Source organism: Mus pahari, chromosome 1 (genome assembly GCF_900095145.1).
Source record: "Mus pahari chromosome 1, PAHARI_EIJ_v1.1, whole genome shotgun sequence".
In the NCBI taxonomy this organism is placed as follows: Eukaryota; Metazoa; Chordata; class Mammalia; order Rodentia; family Muridae; genus Mus; species Mus pahari.
In genome coordinates this window covers 152,587,500-152,601,937 of record NC_034590.1, presented here as the reverse complement: position 1 = coordinate 152,601,937, position 14,438 = coordinate 152,587,500, and the positions used below count along the sequence as shown (strand labels likewise).

Here is a 14,438-nt window from a genome sequence, read left to right as displayed (position 1 = left end):
CTCTCTCTCTCTCTCTCTCTCTCTCTCTCTCTCTCTCTCTCTCTCTCTGTACATGTGCACTACGTAGTCCAGGATGGTCTTGATCCTGAGATGTTCCTGCCCGAGAGACGGCTTGGGGCTGCTTTCTTTCTCAAATTCTTTGATTTCCTGAAATTCTTGCTACTCTTTCTGTGATTTAGCATGGGGAACTTGCCCTTTGAGATATCTGTAAATCTTTATTGGGCCTCTCTGCAAAGGGCATGGCATAGAATTTTTCTACAGCTTCTCCCGAAGCTCTGGATGGACAGGAGGAAATCCTAGTCCCTGCCTGTTCATAGTCCCTTCTGCTCTTCCAAGTTCAAACTCAGGATTCGGTTCAGGATTTAATCCCAGCCAGTATACACATTGGCTTAAATGTATATCTGTTTGCATTCTGTCCATGCAGGAACGTTTTCTATTTCTGCATTTAAGTATGCATTATGGATGTGTCTTCACTAGGAAACAGTATAGATGTTACAGGATAAGATGGGCACTGCCCAAGGGCTGGTGTTTTAGCATCTATCTCCAGGGAACCTTTACTCACTGGCTATATCATCTACTGGCCATCTTGCTGACCACTCTAGGTGGTCTGTGCACATGAGCAGTATATCACCATCCAATACTCTTTGTTTGTTTGTTTGTTTTTTGTTGTTTTTTGAGACAGGGTTTCTCTGTATAGTCTTGGCTGTCCTGGAACTCACTTTGTAGACCAGGCTGGCTTCAAACTCAGAAATTCGCCTGCCTCTGCCTCCCAAGTGCTGTGATTAAAAGCATGCGCCACCACTGCCTGGCACCATCCAATACTCTTAGCGCCATGCAGGTGCAGGGCAGCCTGAGCAATGCCTGCTCACGCTCTAAACGCTTCTATTGAGAAGGCGTCTGTCTGGTCTGTTCCCTGTTCCACCACACAGCTCTGAGCTCCTCCAGCTCCCAAGGGAGATCAGAATCTTCTCTTCCTTTCTTTGGGGCTTCTGTCTCCTTATGTTTTCTGATTGCCTCCTGTTCCCTGGGTCAGCTTCCACAGGGTGGGTGGCTATGTTCCATGTATTGCTTTTAACTCATTTGGAGTCTCTGTGCTTCTTGCTGGTGATTTTGCCATTTAGTGTGGCACCCAGTTGTGGTACTGAAGTGCTGCCAGCATCTCCTGACCTCAGGAAGGTTGCAGGAGGCCTTGTAGAGACCCAGGACTAGCACTGAGGACAAAGTTACACAATCGCTAACTGAGACCTCAGTGCCGGTGAATATGTACGAGATGGCAAATAAGGTGTCTCTGAGCATAGACACACATGGAATTACAGCCACCAGTGGTTGGAAACTCAAACAGGATAGCGCGCAAAATACATCATGCTATATGTGTTATATGTAGCTGGCAATGCCACACTGTGCACAAGACAGTGTTTCACTTCCCTAGGAATTGGACTAGGGGCTCACTAGCTTAGTGCTCACAGTCACGTTAAAGAACATCATTGTGAATAATGAGGATGGACTAGATCTTCTTTCTGAAGACCAAGCAGTACCTAACAACACATTCCACATTGTCCCAGTGTTCCCTCCTCCTCTGCTGGACCACCAGGGAGCAGAGGCAAGGATTGAGCTCAAGTGCTCCCAGATCTGCAAGCAGCAGCTGCTGTCTGCAGACCATGCCTCACTGAGCCTCGCTTTCAGCTAAAGGGGGGATGGGGTGGGGCGGGAACGATAATGCTTTCACCCCAGTTGCAGTGTTGAGATGACACATGTGAATCGTGCTCAATCTTATTCAGTCCACATGGATTGGAAGCACTTGTATGCTTATATGTTTGTGCATGTGTATGGTTCATTTATATGCATGTGCCTGCATGTCTGTATATGCACCGTGCATGTGCAGATACCCACAGAGGCCAGGTTGGAACTGGAATTACAGGTTGTTGGGAGTTGCTTGGCATGGTTGCTTGGGACTGAACATTGGTCTTCCACCAGAGCGACAAGTGCTTGTAACCACTGAGCCAGCTTTCGAGCCCCTGGACATACCTGCTGAGCATATGCTGTAATGAGAATATGCTGTAATGAGCATATGCTGTAAGCACCATGTGGTTGGAAGGATCCAAGCTGTTCTCTTGGTCCTCAAAAGGGAGACAGCTTTGAAGGAATGGCACACTGGCAAACTTACAGAGAATTGTTCCATAGGCCAGGGAGGAGGACACCATCAGTGGGTAGGAGCACTTGATTTGTAAACTCAAGGACCAGAGTCTTAATCCCCAGTACCCACATAAATAGCCTGGTGTGTGGACACAGGTAGATGCCGAGAGCTTGCTGGTCATCCAGGCTGGCCAAAACATTAAGGTCTAGTTCAGTCAGAGACCCTGCTTCAAGGCAACAAGGCAGAGAGGGATCGAGGGAGATAGCTGATGACATTTTCTGACCTCCATATGTCCATACATAGGAGTGCATACCCCCATACTTATATGTGTGAGGCGCTATGGAAGCTTGTTGAATTGGGGGTGGGAGTGGACAAGAGAGTGCAGAACAGTGAATGAAGCATGGAGAAGGGGCATGACCTCCTGAAAGAGGCTGAGGGATACTGGGGAGTTTTGCTTGGATGTGCGACGGGGATGATGGCATCACAGGAGGAAGCAAGCCCAAACACACTCATGGCGGAGGGAACTGGACCGTGAGATGGAACAGCCCAGGAAGCACAGTTCGGGGTGGATAGCAGTGGGTGTGAGGATGGAGAGGTGAGTTGGATAGGTGGGGTGGGGTCAGACTGGTCTAAGACTGCCCTACTCCCATAGCAGTGCCTGGATGATCTGAATCCCCTCCCTTGCTCTTCCCATTTCAACCCGCCCTTCCTTCAGGCTCAGCCAGCCCTTCTTAAGAAGCCTGTGGGTGCCCACACATGTTCCAATGTATCCTGCTTCAGCCTTGTGTATTCTCCGTACGCCACAGTCCCTGCTGCTCTCTTCCTGTCTTTCTACTAGTCACGAGGTCCTCGGGACTAATCTCACTGCTGTCACCCCAGCCAGTCCTTCCTTTGTAAATGACTCTCAGAAGTTTCTGGAAGCCAATATAAAGAACATCTTCTCAGTAAAGGACCATGAAGAAGTAGCAGTTTCCCTCTGGGGTTTCACAGAACCCAAACGGAACAGTCATTTCTGTGAGGGAGAATGACCACTCATTCCATCTGTCTTGCTCTCCCGTCCTTTCTCCACCCTGCTCCATCTTGGTGAAACTACACCAGCACCTCACACCCTGGAGATCACGGGTAGCATTCTATCTGTGCATGTGGGGCAGCCTTGGCTGAGGGCAAGCTAGGGTGAGTCTGGGCCGAAGGCTGTTTTAGGGAGAACCTCGTTTGAAGGAGACAGAGAAGGTGGGCCCAGCAAGATCCTGACCTGAGGGCGGGTATCAAGATTAAGAGGCTGAGGCCTCCCGAGGCAACCCGAAAGATGACGGTGAGGCTACATCTCACACATCGTCCTGCTACTGACACGTGAGATGTTAGATCCTCTGATAACCATTCCACTAATGAGAAAACAGGCTGAGAGACGAAGTACCTACCAAAGATCATGTAGGCCCAATGCTGTGCTGTGTAACTGGACATTCTATTCTGTTCCTGCCAGACCCTCCTTTTCCTAGATCTTAAACCCCTTCCTGTCTTCCAATGCCACCCTTAGGAAGACCTCCTAGACTTCCAGGTTGGGAGCCGCAGGTCCTTCCCCACGTGACTCTTATGTCTGCCCCACAGCTATGTCTCCTGCACACCAGGAACCGGCCAATTGCATTGCAGAACTGGCTTGAATCAAAGCAAGAGGTAGCTAGCTCCTGGCCATGGTGGGGGTGCCTTGCACAGCTCTGGAGGAGTTCTAGAGTGGTTCTGATCTCAAATGAGAGCAAAGAGAACCTTGCTTTATACCCAGATAGGACCATTCTCTATTCCTGAGGAAGGACCGTCTTCATGGTTGCCTAGCCTGATCCCCAGTTTGGAGGCTAAGAGCTCTGACTGAGGCACGTCCGTGTTCAGGCAGCCCCTGGTAGGGTCCCCTGAGGAGGCAGAGAGAGGTGGAAAACTTCTCTTGAGTCTTGGGTTCCATTTCTCATCTGCTTTTCTTCTCCCTGTCCTTCTCCGTCTATTCCTCTTCTTTGGAGGCCTGTGTCTGTCACATGGAGACTTCACATCTCACAGCATGCACCAGGCTCCCCTGAGCCTCCAGCACCTGCCCTGAGATACACCCAAGGAGCACTTGGCTGTGAGCGTGACCCGTTATCTTCTAGCTGTCCAGGAAGCAAGGATTTTCCAATCTCTTTCATTGGGGCATTGGCTATTGATGATCAAGGTTGGCATCTCTAGTCCTTGAGGACAAAGGCCACTAGGAGAAGCGGGTGGCACTAGGACCACCCTCTGGGTTTGCCTCTTACCTGCTGTGTGGCTGTGGGTAACGTTGAGGCGCTCAAAGTTTTAGTCTTCAGTTCAGTGAAAGCTAGCAATAATGTCTGCCTTATACAATCATGCTGAGAGGCAAATGAGAAAACACACAGGACTCAGCACACAGGAGCACGGTACTTAGCAAAGTGCCCGATAAACACTGATAGTTACTTCTATGAGTGCTAGGCCACAGCTTGAGAACTACAGAGAGAATCTTGGCCCCTCGGCATCATTCTTCCAGGGGTAACAGGATGACCACACAGAACTTGGCCTCCGGGGACTTTCCTTAAGGTCTGCCTTTCCTTTTGTTATCTGTATCTGTGTGACCTATACATGGTTATAGACAAGCACCACATGGAGCAGGCATGAAGAGACATGATGCCAGTCACAGTGACAGGCTTCTGTTTCAATGACTGTCAGTACCAGCAAGAGTTTCTCGGTCTGAACTTGAGTTTGTTAACCGTTAAGGAGAACATGAATTTTTATCTTGGTTTGTGATGCTGGTATGAAATGCCCTGCTGGTATGAAATGGTTGGCTGTTCTACCCATTTCTACTCCTTCAGACTTTAGGAAGAGATGGAGAGTCAATGATACTGATGATGATGGTTTTGTCATTTATTGGGGCTGAGGCTTAGTGATAGAGCACTTGCCTAGTATGCACAAAGCCCTGGGTTTGTGCTTAGCACCCCATCCCAAGTTATAGGAGCCGATTCAGCGAGTGCTGGCTGTGTGCCAGGTGTCATTCTGTGCACTGCATGTCTTATTTGTCTCTTAATTTATGTCAGAACCCTGCAAAGTGGGATAGTTTTTGTACACTAAAAGATAGTGGACACAACTAAGAAGGCAAGGCCAGGCTGGGTGTGACTGAGATGGAGTGGGTAGACAGTGGTACCCAGAGCCCAGGGGCAGAAGAAAGCTGGAAGTGTGAAGCATACCTAAGCAAAGGGTCTGTGTTAACTCGCCCACCAGTAAGGGAACAGACACACGCAGATACAGCCTTCAAGATGAGTGGAAGCCCAATACCAAGCAAAATGGTGACCCTGGCCTGGGATCCCAGATCATAGAGGGTTGTGGAAAGAGGATCAGAATCACAAGTTTGAGACCAGCCTGGGTTATGTAGCACATTCCACTTAAGCCTGGGTTATAGAGTGATGTCTTCTCTCAAGTACCTTCTCCCATAATCCTCTGCTGCCGAGGGACAGGATCAAATTCTAGGTTTCACCAACCTATGCCACAACACAAATATTTGGTCTGTGAACTTAGAAAAAGAAGGTCGGGTATTGCAAAGCCTGAGAGGGTGCTGGCAGTTTCTTCTCTGGATCCCACCAATGAGATGCCTTCTCACCAACATGTGGACTCTTTGTTTCTTCCAGGGGTGAGAGAGAAAAGTGGGGTGGGATGGAAGGAATGAGGGGTGGCCTATGACTTTCCCATCTGCGTAAACACAACCATGTTTTTTTCCCCACCTAGAAAGTTTCCCTGGCAACGAGTGTGTGTGTGTGTGTGTGTGTTTGTGTGTGTGTGTGTGTGTGTGTGTGTGTTTGTGTGTGTCAATGTGTGTGTGTATGTGGCAACTTGTATGTGTGTGTGTGTGTGTGTGTGTGCAAGCATACTTGTACTTACATATGTGTGCAGAAGTGAAAAAAACATGTTATTTGGTAAATATCCATTGGAATGGAGTTCTTTAAAAATAATTCTTTATTCTCAATTATAAAAGCATCATGGGGGATAAATTTGGAAGTTATAAAAGGCATATAAGAAACAAAAAGCTTACCTCACAGTCCCCAAGCAGAGACCTCCACAATGCTCCCTGAGGCTTTTGCCAGTCATGGTTGTCCTATGTTTTTTGGGCTTTTTATGAGACTATGGGGTCATGCTGTATTCTATTTGAGTTATACCAGACATTATTTCTTAACCTGTTGGTTTGTGTTTTTTATGTTACTTTCTTACCTTACAATATTATGTTTTTCTATTCTGCAAACAGATAAAAGAGTTAAAAAGGTTACATATTGTTGCACTGTCATAGTTGGCCTTAGCACCCTCCCCCAGTGTGGGTACAGGTGCTATAGACTATTTTTAAGGTTGAGATGAGCGACCCTTGTCCTCCTGCCGAAGTTCTCAGTGCGGACACCTTGAAGACACAGCATTGCCTGCATTAGAAGCTATTGATGTATCATAAAATTACAGAAATGCTACCGGTTTATGTTTCTCTTCCATTGGAACTGTAGCAGAATTCCTGTCATTATCGCCCCCCCCCAACCAGGATTAAATCATTTCATTGACAAAATCTGGCAATGATCTTTTAACTCATTTTCCCTTTCCCTTCTGTAGCATTTGGAATTTGAAAGCTCCTTGGCACAGGCTCGCTCAAGATCACACATCGATTACCATAGTGACCGTCTTGTTTGTTCTCGGTTCGACCTTTTAAAGGGGCTTTGCCTTTTCCCCTGGTGAATTATTAAAACCCCAGTGGAACAGTGGTGCTTTTGCTCGTTCCTGGTGGAGGTGAGCACCCACTGGGTCTTGTCTGGGTGTGGCGGCTTAGGCACACCTATCCAGGTGAGGGGCAGAGGCATGGAGTACGGTGTGGTTTCTGGACTCTGATGGATCAACCTCCGGATAGGAATGCAAATCCCACTTCTAACTGCCTGGTTCAGGGATTGCAAATCTCAGTTCTTTCTTATATAAAATGGGAACACTTCTTTGTTCTGTGTTAAATGGATCGTTAGGTAAGGTGGTGAGGTGACTCCAGATAATCCCTCTCCATGTTATGCCTGACAGGTTTAAGTGGAGCCCAAACTCCAGTCACAGATTCCTCTGTGTTTCTTGGGACCTTAACTTGAAGTTTGGGTTTCTTTCTTACTCTTAGCACACAGGTGTCTCCCTGTCTTAAGTTCCAGTTCACAGCCACGTACCGTCTTACACAAAATTCAGTTACAGTTTTTTTTTTTTTCAGAGTGCTTAAATCCTCCCTGAAAAAAATGAGCTTCTTATTTATGCTAATCCACTAGAACTCAGACACCACGAAGGCAGGCTACATGGGCACCATGAAGGCAGGCTGCATGACACCATGAAGGCAGGCTGCGTGGGCAGGAGCCTGGGCCAGTTTGCTTCCCAGGGCAGGTGCTCAACCAAGATTTTCTGAAATGAATGGGCTGCTGGTAAACTGGCTTGTAGGATCTTGTGCTTGGGTTTTTTTCTTTTTCTTCTTTGATTGACTCAAAGCCATTTTCTGCTATAATTATCTATAAGGGCACCCTTAGTACAATCTGCAGTTAAGAACAGTAGCTATTGTGTTTACAAGAAAACGAAGAATCAAGTAATGTTATGCTTTAAGAATGGAAAATAGAAGGAATAATTAAAGTTTTGTTTATGCATTTCCATATTAATGAATATTCATAGTCACTATTATTCAAATGGGCAATATTGATTTATGAAACAAGGTCCCCTTGGGGTTTGAAGGAGCCTATCTCCTCCTCCCTGGATATCACGGATGTGTATCGTTGATATTTCATTAATTATGGTGAGATGAAAGGGCGTTGTGTGTACACCAGTGTCTATTCTGGTGCATGTAATTAAGGCACTTTTTGTTGGGAGCGGAAGAAAATTGGACTTTCGCAAAGGGAAGCAGCTTGCTCCCAAAGTTGCTAACAGATTGCTTCTTAATTGAACTTGGGAGGTGAATTATATGGTGAATTAGAAAAAAGAACAACTTGGAATTCAGTGAATTGTTCCATAAAGGAAACGGTGGGATTGAATTGCAGATGCTGGTTGGAGATATTGCAGCCTGGCCTCATGCATCACGGGCCGCTGACCTCCACTGTGTTTCAGAGAGAGTTTGGACAGGGCAAGCTCTCTTTTCAAGGCCTGGAGGGCTTTCTTTCCCAGAGACCAGCTGTAAGCCTGGGTTTCTTATGCAAAGGAGACAGTTTGAATAAACCCCTGTGACTAATGAAATTTACAAGGCTTTGCATATTGTTACCCTGAAGAGGTAATTAAATAACGGGTCAAATGTATGCGATATGTTTCTATGTATGTGCATACATGTGTGCATGTGTGTGTGTACATGTGTACACATGTATATGTGTACCTTCTTTGTCTTTCAGCCAATTCCTTAGGAAGAATATACCCCTGTACTATGAATGAATCCAGTTGCCCAAGTATGTTTGTTTGTTTGTTGTTTGTGTGTGTGTGTATGTGTGTGTGCACACAGGTTTGTTCATGTGTGTGCATGTGCATGTGGAGGCCAGAGGACAACCTCAGGTGTGATTCCTCAAACACTCACTGCCTTTCCTTCAGAGACAAAGCCCCTCTGACATGCTCAGAGCTTGCAAAGTGGGTTAGGTTGGCTGGTCAGTGAGCCCCGGGGCTCTCCCATCTCAGCCCCTTCAGTGCAGAGGTTTGTTTGTCAGCGTGTTTCCTCACATGGGTTCTTGGGTGACACTCAGGTCCTACCACTTACAAGACGAGCGTCTTACTGATGGAGCCTGGCCCAGCTCCGGTCTTTCCTCTTCTACAGCACTTCCACCTGTAGTCTCATCCTGAGCCTCATCTGTCAAGGAACAGTGCCATCATTTTAGGGGTGACACAGCTTCCTCTGGGGTTGGATGGTCTAACCCCAATGCTACCTCCCCAGTTCCTAGTGAGACTGTAAAGAAAGGCCTCAGTTGTTAAACCAATCATACAAGGTCAGCCTGGCAGTGGTGGAGCATGCCTGGGAGGCAGAGGCAGGTCGATCTCTGGGTTCAAGGCCAGCCTGGTCTACAGAGTGAGTTCCAGGACAGTCAGGGCTACACAGAGAAACCCTGTCTTTAAAAAGGAAGGGAGGAAGCAAGCAAGCAAACACACACCCTCCCCAAATACCAAGAAAAAAAAATCATACAAATCACCAAGGGGCTGGAGATGGCTCAGTGGTTAAGAACAACTGCTGCTCTCCCAGAAAAGCAGGCTCCAATTCCTGGTATTCACAGGGAAGCTCACACCTCTGTAACTCCATCTCTGACTCCAGTTCTAGGGGGTCCAACACTTTCTTCTGGCCTCTGTGTATGGTGCAGATTAAATAGATCCAGGAAAGCCACAATACACATTAAAAAAACAAAACAAAACAAAACAAAACATAAAACATAGTACAAGATGAGGCCTGTTCTACAGTTCTGAGAAGCTGTGGTCAACTTTATTTGGCAACAGAATCTCATTATATAGACAGAGCTGCCCTGGAACTCATGATCATCCTCCTGCCTCAGGCTTGTAACATTTAGAATTACAAGTATATGCCTCTTTTCCTGGCTGCTGTGATCAATTGTGATTGGATCTTCAGATCACCTGGGAAGCTTTTCAAAGTCCCTGTGTCCAGGCATGCTACAGGCCAATTAAAGCAGAGCTTCTGAGGGTAAGAGTGAGGTTGGGAGGCAGGCCTCAGTATTTCTAAAATAAATATTTCCCAGGTCATTCAAAATTGTGGCCAATGTTGAGAGTCATTATTCATTAGCTGCCTCCCTCTCTCTAGTAAAGCCGAGAAACACGCGTTTCCCCCACAGCATTAAACCGAACTGTGTTTAGTGATTGCCACCATCCATTGAAACACCTAAGTTGCCCCAGTTTTGCTCCCTGACTTATCCATCACAGGTGTGTGTGTGTGTGTGTGTGTGTGTGTGTGTGTGTGTGTGCGTGCACGCGGTGGACAGGGTAGGGGGCTGAGGGAGCTCAGCTGGGCAGAACAGGGGTGCCGACCTGCAGTATCCCAGAGGAAATGGTGTCCCGTGAAAGATGTGAGAAGCCAATAAGATGTAGCCAGGCCCAAAAGGAGCGCATGTTTTAAGACGATGTTTAAGATGAAATAGTAAGGCAGTCCACATCTGTAATTGCAATCCTTAGGCATGCAGATTTTGAGTTTAAGGCCTGCCTAGTCTACATAATAAGGTCCCATTTCCACAAAAATAAAGGGGAATAATGGGAAATAGAAGCTCACTTCCTACAGCTTAGGGTGGTCCAATTTGTGGAAGTAGAGGCAAGAGGTGAAGCAGAGGCACCTCAGAGGGCCATGTCACTAAAGGTCTCAGCCACGCGCAGAGCAGAACACATCCCAAAGGCAGTGAGATGCTGTGCGTCCAGAGAGTGCAAGGCTCCTCCACTCATGGACTAGGTGGACCCCAGGCAGAACAGGAAGCCTGGGTCTGCTGTCCCTCAGAGGAGGGTCTTTGCTCTTGTCTTTGGTCTGGTTTGGTGGCAGTGTTTTGGTTTTGTCTTTTGTAGCTCAGACCGGCCTTGAATTTGCTACATGGCCTTGAACTCCTCCCGATCCTCTGCCTTTACCTCCTCAGTGCTGGGATGACAAGGCATATGTGCTTCCATTCAAAGCTGGGATTTGTGTTCTTAACTGCCACACCTCTGTCGTTTAATGCCAGGTGTCCTCTTAAAGGTGTGCTCTGTCGTTTAATGTCAGGACAAGGCTCTGGGCTCTTTGGACTTACCTATACCTCTGAGTATAGGCAACAGAGCAAGTTGTTCTTGCTCTGATGAGGAGTCTGAGGGGGACAAGGGCTTTCTATGACTGACACCATAGTGCCCTCAAGACAATTGTCTTTTGGTGTGTATTTCCTGGTCCTTCCTTGGGTGTCTGTGAGGCTGGAGCCCCCAAACTGGTGCATCCTTAGCTTGTGGCTAACACCATGACTGGCACTTCAATGAATAGACTCTTTCAGTCATACCTACCTGTGTGCCTCTCCCAACTCCAAAGCCTTTCACCTGTTCTAGGCCCCAGCATCAGAGAATCTGCCTGAATGCCCTGCCTGCTGCAGAATTCAATGTCGCCTGGCTCCCTCCTCACAGCCTCAGCCTTCCCCACAGCCCCAGCCTCTACTGCTGCCCTAAGTGCCTCCGTTAGAACCCCCGGCTCATCGTGAACCAGGGCTGCCTCCAGACATCACTTACAGATCTTCCTTCCTGCTCCCTTCCCTTCTTCATTTTGGGAAGCTGAACAGGGTGAAACTGGCTGATATCTACAATGGATTCCCATTGCTTGTAGATACTTATTTAAGCCTCAGTTCTCATGCCTCTTCTTGTCCACTGTTAACAGGTCCCGTTATGCAGAATGCGGATGCAGTTAAATGCCTGAACCCAATCTAGGGCACTCGAAGGTGAAGTCCAGAGACTGCCTGTCTGCAGGGCCCCACCCTGGCTTGTCTTGCAGTCGATGGCTGACAGGCTCACTGCCATTCTATATCTTCTCCTTCCACTCCTGGCACGCTCAGCTCCCTGCTGCTGAGCATGCTGCCACCTCTGGGCCTTTGCACCTGCTATTCCTCCGTTTGGAATGCTCTCCCCCAGATATCTATAGACTTCACCTCTCTTCAGACTTCTGCTTTCCTTTCCTACATGAAATGGCAGTCTAGAATCTCCCTTTTTTCTCTTCATACTCACCAGCAGCCAATTTAAATTCTTTACTTTTATTTGTCCTTCTTTCTCCTCCCCTCTATCCCCCTCTGATGTGTCCCCCTCCCCCCGCACCATCAGAATATAATTTCCTGAGGTCACCTCCCCAGCAGTAGTAACAGAATCTGGCACATAGCAGGTGTCGGATGCATATTTTCTGAATGAACACACATCTAAACAAACCCATTACCTCATTTGGTCTCCTGCAGCAGCCCATTTGACAGACCAAAGATGCTAACGCCCAGGTTCTCGGCAGTTGCGCAGCCTGCGGGGCGGAGGCTGAGCTAGACTCGGAGCCTGGCGGCGACCCGCCCCTCTCTCTGCAGATGGCACATTCCTGTGTTGAGGAACGACTTCATACCGTCAGGATTTCCCCTGACCTTTAGCCTGAGAGGAAATGATATCGCAACTGAAATACCCAAGGGCCGAGAGCTGGCAGCTTGGACCCCAGCAGCTGCAGGAGCCGTGTGAGCGCATTCCTAGCTGGCCAGCCAGGCAGGATGCAGGGAGTCTCCTGTCCTTGCCTGGTGTTGGGGGTCCTTTCTCTACAGGAGGCCAGGGCAGCTGCAGGCTTTGCCTGAGTCACAGCGTGGATGAGACAGCCTGCTACTCAGGAGCTGGTGAACGGCCACGCGCTGCCTCTCCTGGTGTGAACTTGGTTACAGGCTACCCTACCCATTGGACGGTGCGGTACCAAATGTAAGCCTTCCTCAGGCACTGGTGGCTCAGGGCCGGTCTTGGGTCTTTGACCAGGAGACCATGTTCTGAGCCAGGCCACCCTGGACTCACTATTGTTCCCCTCAGCCTTGGCTTCCCCAAGATGGAGCTGTACTCTACTTAGCCCAGAGTGTTCGAATGGAGACAGAGCTTCTGGTTTCTCGACCAATGCAAAGAAACACCTTCTTGTTTGTCAATAAATTCTTCTTTGGAGGCTTTGATATGGTTTCTCATGGTCACTGTATCTCCTGGGCACAGATCTGCTCGCTGGCACCCTACCCAGTGTCCACTGATGGCTCCTCTTACTCTCTCCCACGGAAGCCCTGTCCCCTCCACAAACCGCTGAGTTTAATCTTCAGAACTTGCAGTTAGCGCCTCTGCTGTTCCATCCAGCTCTCCATTTTGAGAGTGGCAGCATTAAGTCAGGAATCCTGTCTGCCTTGTCTGTGGTTGAATCTGTGATCCCGGGATTGGACCCAGCACACAGTAGGACAGTTAGTCCGAGGAGACTGATATGTTCTGAGAGAAGTAAATGCTGACAGTGTGTCTAGACATGGCTGCACCCACACACATTTGATCCTTGCTGCCCTTGCTGTACTGTGACAGTTCCATTTATAAAGAAAGCCCAGCGGTTTTCTAAACACAATCCTTCATGTGGGGGAAATAGAACAAAAGGAGAAAGCCCAGAACAGCGGCACCTCAGTGATGGAGCTCCTTCGGAAGTTCAGCAGCCATGCTGGACACCACTTACATGGACTTGACACCAGAACTTCCTTGTGCATCCATCCCGTCTTCTCTAGGTGGATAAGGGGCTGACCTGGGACTCCCCATAAACTCTATTAATTCTGCTCTGAGCATCCTTGACTGACCAAAGACGATGGTAGTTTTGCTAGTTTGTGAGTGGTTATTAAAATGAAAAAGGCATTTATAGACTAAATAAACCTTAGTTGACCAAATCCTTGCTGCCCTGGTGGTCCCCCAGTGGCCGGGTTTGCTCCCTCCGTGCTATTGAAAGGTGTGTCTTTACCTCTTTTCTTGCCCTCTTTCAGGTGGCCTTGAGGAGACATTTGCAAGGTGGCCAAACGATACAGCCTCTAATGCCAGCATCCAGGCACCAAGAAAGGGTAATGTCTGTGAGGCCGTACCAAGCCTCTGAGGATCTTTTGTTCCATTTTTCTTTCAAAATGCGGCAATTTTTGGTAAATAACCTAAACTCTTTAACCATTTGCAAGTAAGTGTAGTGCCTAGTGGTATTAGGTGCATTGACAACACAGTGTGACCTTCTCCATCTCGATCAGACCCAGTTGGTATCATCATACTCCAGACCCCAGCTTTGTCACCATACCCCATACCCCAGCTTTGTCACCAGACCCCAGCTTTGGGTGTCTTCTGGAACCTCCTTTGTCAGCGGCTGGACTGGGCATGCACACAGACAGCAAAGGGCATGGGGAAGTGTTTCCTCTGGTGAAATGTGGGGTGGTTGGGTGGGGGGACTTGCTGTGTGGGGGAGATTGGGTATGGAAAACTGTCTTGCTTCCTGCAGGGGGCGTGGAAGGTTGTCTTGCTGGGATAGGGGTATGGAAAGCTGTCTTACTGCAGGGGTGGGAGGTATGGAAAGGCAGGGTTTATTGGTTGGAGACTGTTAGAAAATTGATCCTCGTTGGTTTGGCTTTTCTTTCTGGTTACTTGGCTTGTGAGTTGAAGGCCTGAGAAGAGAGATGACAAGACGGATGTGTTTCAGAGAAGAGGAGCATCCATAAGGCACAAAAGGACAGTAGATCTGGAGTAATGGTTGCCAGCCACTGTAGACCAGAGTCTGCCCAGGAGAGATAACGGAGACAGGCGGCTGCTGGGGCCAGTCTAGAACCTACCT

The 14,438-nt window shown here is 48.2% G+C and overlaps 1 protein-coding gene across 2 annotated transcripts in view; it reads left to right on the top strand.

The window, feature by feature from the left end:
- The window catches only part of Tll2 (tolloid like 2), a 121,521-nt gene that overhangs the window by 36,745 nt on the left and 70,338 nt on the right, over window positions 1–14,438 (top strand). Inside the window, exon 3 of one of the 2 annotated variants that reach the window (XM_021206754.2) lies at window positions 13,615–13,689. In XM_021206754.2, the coding sequence (XP_021062413.1) occupies window positions 13,615–13,689 (75 nt within the window). Of the gene's footprint in view, window positions 1–5,483; window positions 5,512–13,614; window positions 13,690–14,438 lie in introns of both variants that reach the window. The other variant, XM_021206762.2, reaches the window with a different exon arrangement.